At 43.2% G+C, this 6109-nt stretch overlaps 1 protein-coding gene across 2 annotated transcripts; it reads right to left on the bottom strand.

Annotated features, from left to right (window-relative positions):
* Positions 1–302: 302 nt before the first annotated feature.
* On the bottom strand, positions 303–4869 carry atf4a (activating transcription factor 4a). Of its 2 annotated transcripts, none has more exons than XM_063475809.1 (4): positions 4702–4869; positions 3581–3742; positions 3011–3325; positions 303–2025 (listed from the first exon to the last, which is right to left on the bottom strand). In XM_063475809.1, exons 2-4 carry the CDS (start codon positions 3627–3629, stop codon positions 1055–1057), a joined length of 1335 nt encoding a protein of 444 aa, XP_063331879.1. In that variant the 5' UTR covers positions 3630–3742; positions 4702–4869; the 3' UTR covers positions 303–1054. The 2 variants fall into 2 exon arrangements, with proteins under 2 accessions (XP_063331879.1, XP_063331880.1); XM_063475810.1 differs by having other exon boundaries at positions 303–2022.
* Positions 4870–6109: the final 1240 nt, after the last annotated feature.

Here is a 6109-nt window from a genome sequence, read left to right as displayed (position 1 = left end):
AACCTTGCGTTATAAGATGACACTCAAGTCCTAGTCTCTGGCTTAGTAATCAATCCTTACATGACTCATTTTTCATCATCTCATTGCCTTCTGCAAATGACTCAGCATTTTTATAAACATAAATATATCAAAGGATCTCTGTGTTAAGATTTTATTTTTGTCACTGAAACTGGATCATCTTAAAAATCTAATTTTTATCTACCCATGTGTGTTTTACAGTCTGTCGTATCAATTTTCCAGAAAAGCCTGACAGACTTAACTATCAAATGTACTCAAAATAAAAAACAAGAACACAGATCATCACTGGAGTACTGATAGATATTTAATAGAAAAAAAGACCAGCAAAGCATTTTTTACAAGCCAAACACCAGTGCTAGGAGACAGAGCTACCAAAGATGTGATAAGATTTTATCCAACATTAAATTAAAAAAGAAAAAAAAAAGAAAAAAAAAATACCCACAATCTGCAAGCAAATGAGGAGAAACTATATACATAAAAGTGAGTCGAGTGTAATATCATGAATTCATAAGTAGGCTGAGGCCCCTTACTGGAAGTGAAGATGTTAAGAAGAAGGTCAAAATAGGGTTGCATGGGGTTAGAAGGTAGTAGGAACGGGGTAGAAGTGGTGTTTAATTTTACTGACTAAATGTATTTAAGCCCATTCGAGTCTGGTGATGATGTGGTGCTGGAGCGAGGGGATCTCTGTCAATGAGTTACAGGTCTACAACAATACCAGGAGCTACGGTGACTCGTGCTTTGCATGCCTAGTCTACAAAGACAAACTTACACCCTGTTTTTTGTACCAGGAATAAGACAGGGGACTGAGAGACAAGCATGTACAGATGCTTCACCTCACAAACTCCCAGCCCCCTAATCTACACTACTAATCTCAACTTCTATATGAGTTTGACTTCTTATCTGGCTATTCATTCTATTCCACCAAGTGGCAGGTTTCACGCGCAGCTCTTTTACAATTTTCTTCAATTACTAGTTTGGATTCCCTTTAAGCATGTGATCACTGAAGCAGGAACACCACTCTCTCACTACTTTCTTTTTAAGCCACTGAGTTGGTCTTTACACGGCGGTGCTTTCGAACCTCTTCCATCAGGTCCTTGAGGTACTGGATCTCTCGGCTGATGGACTCTGCTTTTTCCGTCAGCTCGTGGTTCTTCTTCTCCAGCTCGTCGCACTCTTTGTGCAGCTCCTCCTGCTCAACCCTTTTCTTCTGCCGATAACGTGTGGCTGCTGTCTTGTTCTGTTCCATTTTCTTGAGCTTCTTCTCCACCCCTCTGGGAGCACCAGACACTGATTTGACCTTGGAGGTCTTGGGAGAGGTGGAAGCTTCAGATTTGGAGTAGGGTTTGGTCCTAGAGGAACCAGCTGCAGGGGGTGGGGTAGGAAGAGGAGAAGGAAGGCGCACCGGAGAACCAATGACTGACTCAATGCCAGAGTCACTGTCGCATTCGCTTGGTGGAGAGGTTTTAACAGCTTGATCGGGGAGAGATAAGAGGGAGGGCTCTTCTTTGTTTGAGAGGACCACCACAAAGTGACCAGAGGTGGGGATGGAGAGAACAATGGGGGTCGACTGAACGCTTCCACTGGGGTCTGGGATGATTGTGAGGGACGTGGTCTGCTTGTCAGCATCTAGGACATCTACTTCGCTTCCCAGCTCCAATGTGTAGACTGGAGATGGGGGAGATGGTGAGGGAGGTTCAGATTTAACCTCATGAGGAGGAGCAACCTCCATCTTCTTGGCCTCAGCTGCCACAGGGAGAGGGAGCTCCAGAGGGGGACCGGGAATGTCGGGCAGAGGCAAACTCAGCTCAAGGCTGCTGTGTGGGACGGGGATGTTTGTGTTAAAGGGATCTAGATCCAAATCCATGGAGGAGTCCAGGGAAGCCAGGAGATCTTCAGGGGAGCTGGGAGACTCATCAGAGGAGCAGGATCCAATGAAAGATTCCAGGTCAAATTCACTCAGGTCGATTTTCTCTGACATCCAGTCCATGCCGACAAAAGCATCATCTGCTAACAAATATTATTCATTAATACTCGCAATAAACAGTTCAGAAATTTGGATCATTATTCTTACAGTGAATCATTTCCATGCAATACTCCATAAAGCTACTTATTTGTTAAATACCAGGGTTGTGAATTGTACTGGATCAATTTTTACAGCCTATAAAAAAGCCATATGACAATATCAACACTATGTGGGTTATAGTCACGTTACTACATATGACAGAAAAAAAACAATGGGCGGATGTAAATTACTGATGCGGTTATAGGGTGAAAGCTGCTGTTTAAAATATTGACCCAAGATACAATATTCCAAAATATTATGAGAGCTGCTGGCTGCAAGCATCAACAAAACATACAGTGTTTACTTTTTATACATCAAATTTTCTTGAAATGTTGTGATGATGTTTTGAGACTTTATAACCCAACCGTATTCAACACATGACCTCAGGCGTAAATTTGATCTCTCCCTCGATTATGCTTCTGACGTTTACAAATACTCAAGTGAGACTAAATCCATAAAACAAGGAATTTTACACCTTCAACTGATGCCAGGAAGAACAAAGGGCTAAATGTGTCATTTCACAATGACGTCTAACAAAACCAGTTTGAGCCGGTCATTACAGCACAACTCTGAGCCACACCCGCCACTCACAAACCAATAAATGTTTGTTGCCCTACAAACATCCAGGTTTCTTACCCACAGCCTTAACGTCAGGTCTCAGCCTGCAAGCAAACCTCAAATACTTAACTGACAGCGGGCCTCTCCTCTGAAATATTCACAGCACAGAAATACTCCCAACTTCACAGTCTAATGAGAGTGGAAGATGTAGTTTGGTCCTAAACATACTCCAATTAGTAATCTCCCATCATTTCTTTTATTTGGTTTCTAATCAGCTCAAGAACTGGTCAAATTATTTCCTTTTGAAAAATAATTGTTAAAATTTAGGACTTGCCCCCTGCTCATTAAACATGTATTTTAAGGCACTCTCACCTTTGCCATCATCTGCTCCAACATGGGCGTTGAGCAGGTCGCCGGCACCCAGCCAAGAGAGGGACAGCGAGTCCGCTCCGGCCTTGGTTCCCAGGAACGAGGAACAATGGGTGGGAGGAGGAGAGGGAGATGGGGAGGACAAAGACAGCGGGGAGAAAGACATAGTCTGATAAGGGGACGAGGAGGATGGATAAGTGGACAAAGAAAGGGAGGGCGAAGCTGGCGCCTTCCCCTCTAGGGAGGAGGGAGAAAGAGCTTCTTCTTCATCTTGGTCCAGAAGGGGCCCCATGGGGTCAGCCATCAGAAAGGAGGGCCCTGAGAACAAAAGATCAGCCCGTCAATTTCTAATTTTGGGCATCCAATACATACAATCTGTCATTCATCCAATAACTCACTAAAACATCTAACCCATCTACAGATAATTCCATACTGACCATATGGAACTGTACTTCATTGGCTTTAGAATTGTTGGGAATGGTATTATCATTACCAAATGTTATGCAAACAAAGCGGCACATTCAGCAGTGTTTGTACTAGTGCTTTGGCAATATGTGTCATCACAACACACACCTAAGTACAGGGCCTCCACGTCCTCCAGGGCTAGCTGGGACAGGGTCATGGCTGCTGCTGGTCAGTGGTAGCCGTGAAAAGGTGTACAAGAACAAAGGTGAGTCGAGAGGTCCAGGTATGCTGTCGACGGCAGCAAAGCTGAAGGTGGTTGCCGGGAGAGACCTGGTTGGAGGGGAGAAAACAGAAATCATGTTAATGGGAGAAAAATAAGGAATATAAGCAAATGTAAGTGTTGATTCATATGGAAACTAAAATGACGTGGCACATTTTATTGCCATAAGTTGTGAAACGATATATTCAAACTTAATGAAAATTCGACGTTTGGCAGGGCCAAGTTTATTTGTTAATGCAAACTTTCCCCAGAGCAGGTGTACTTCCTGAAACAAGCATATTGTTGACTGACAACCCTTGTGCAGACAATGTAGGCTTCTTTGGCAGTGTGTACTGGGGTCATTAAAGGAGTTGACATCCCCTTCATGGGGGGGGGGGTTGTATCTAATTTTGGCTAATCCGTTCCCCTTCAGCGTCAAAGCTGTATTGATGGGAAACTCCGCCCTCCACCGGGGGATAACTTTGCCTAATTTGGTCATGCATTGGCTGGTAACTCCACCCACGCCTATGAGTCATGGCGGAGATGTGGGAGGGCAAACCGCCATTTTCACAACAGAGCCATCTGCGCGAGGCGGGGGAACGAGCTAAAAACCCACAGCGCGCGCCATTTTGGACGCCACGTTGCCAATGTGAAACATATACAAAACACTAAAAATGTTTAGTATCACACTGACAACAGTGTCGCAGCCATGGAAAAAATTACAACTTCAAATGAGACGTCTGAAATATTTCCAGTGCCCAACCGACGGCTCGTTAGCATGATTCACAACACAAAGTAAGGCGCCGGCTCGGTCTACTTCAGCTGGTATACTGTAATTTGACACCTTAGCTCCAAACAAGGAACTTTGACTCAAATCACACTTAACAAGTTTTTTTTTTTTACAAAAACAAATAGCCTCGATCAACAAGTTGATAGCCAGTAACACATTCTAGTTGACAGGTTAGTTACTACAGGAAGTGGCCATATTTTTTTTTCTCTTTAGAAGACTGCAAAAAAAAAAAATACTTACGCCATTTTGCCAGAAAAAGCCAGTGCACTTAGCCGTTGCACTGCCGGTTTGTTGCCGCTGCAAGGTTAGCTGCCGCACGCCTCTACACTGCCATTTTGGCCCGCTAGAGCTTCTCTGCACAAAGTATGTTTGCTTTAGGAACTGTAAGAACGAAGAGCAGGTAGAGTCATCGCGTGGGGATTATATAGGGCCGAAGTACTGTTGCGTATATCACTCCGCACCCAGCGCGAGGGCGTTTGTTCACTGTGAAACCAGCAGCGCGAGTGGGAGGTATTCACAACAGTATCAACAAAGCGTGGCCACTCGACTATGCTGGTTGACTTAAACAAACGAGCCTTTTTTGTGAGTGCGATCCCTCCGCCCGACTCTTGTTTATAACTGGTTGGATGAATCACATCTTTTGCAACGGACAAAGTAGATCCACATGGATGCTGTGACGTAAAATATAGGTCAAATCCAGGATGTAAACATTGAGTATTGAGTATTTTATGGGCCTTCAGCTGTTTTACTGTTTGTAAAAAAAACGTCCAAATCGCATTTTTGCAATAATATTCATTGTAGCGACTTCACTGGAGCGAAGATGTCTATTGTTTTAACTGGCCGACAGTTAATTTAGATCACAACGTGTCACATTTTATATTTTATTCACATACAGACGGACATGATTCACTGCTTATGTCTAACACATGTAGGGTCACACCCTTGTCATTTTGAGCAGTCTTTCTCTGGTCAAACAAGCCTGGTAACTATTATTTGGACCGAACAAGACTGAGCAGACTGCAGAGCGAGGAGTCTCACTTCATACATTTCATCATAATTATTATTTTTTCACCCTACATGAAGGTTTAATGTGATTGGGATGGTTTTGTAAAGGGAAGACATTATTTTAGATGACTGTCAAAGTAGTCAGCGAGGTAAATAAAAGGCTGATTGTCACTCAAATGCACTGTTCCTTTTTTCAAACCAAAGATGGTGTTGAAGCCAAATATTAGAGCAGCCCCCTAAAACCCCAAATTGGCATCTGAATTAAATCTTCAGTATTGTTTGTAGATACACTTGTTTGAGCCAGTCATAGTGTAATAAGCAAGTAAGGACAATAAAGCAAACATAGATAAAACAACCTCCATCCATAGTTGAAATAGGGGTGGAAACATCAAACTTGTTCTGCAGACAGTACTGAAAGATCCAAGCTGCAGGACAGTAAATGTGAAAGCACACCTGGGTCTGGTTTGTGCTTCTCCAAAACCAGTTTCTCTTGCTATGTTTTTTGTTGTCGTTTTAATCTCACTGAGATTTTACCCCCACGATAGGTGAAGGATGTGACACTGGCATCAGGAAGTAAAAGAGACCATTTCTTATCATGGCTATTTTTAACTATTCATTTTATGAGAGAGCTGTAACTATGCTG

This window comes from Pelmatolapia mariae, linkage group LG6 (assembly GCF_036321145.2).
Source record: "Pelmatolapia mariae isolate MD_Pm_ZW linkage group LG6, Pm_UMD_F_2, whole genome shotgun sequence".
Taxonomy (NCBI): domain Eukaryota; kingdom Metazoa; phylum Chordata; class Actinopteri; order Cichliformes; family Cichlidae; genus Pelmatolapia; species Pelmatolapia mariae.
The sequence above is the reverse complement of the archived record's forward strand: the minus strand, read 5'-3'. Positions and strand labels throughout refer to the sequence as shown.

Excerpts from the sequence above, each read along its gene's own strand:
- atf4a (XM_063475809.1), bottom strand. The coding sequence starts at position 3,629 with ATGACCCTGTCCCAGCTAGCCCTGGAGGACGTGGAGGCCCTGTACTTA. Across the intron at positions 3,326-3,580 it reads CGTGGAGGCCCTGTACTTAG|GGCCCTCCTTTCTGATGGCT; the intron begins GTGTGTGTTGTG and ends TTTTGTTCTCAG. Across the intron at positions 2,026-3,010 it reads TGGAGCAGATGATGGCAAAG|CAGATGATGCTTTTGTCGGC; the intron begins GTGAGAGTGCCT and ends AATATTTGTTAG.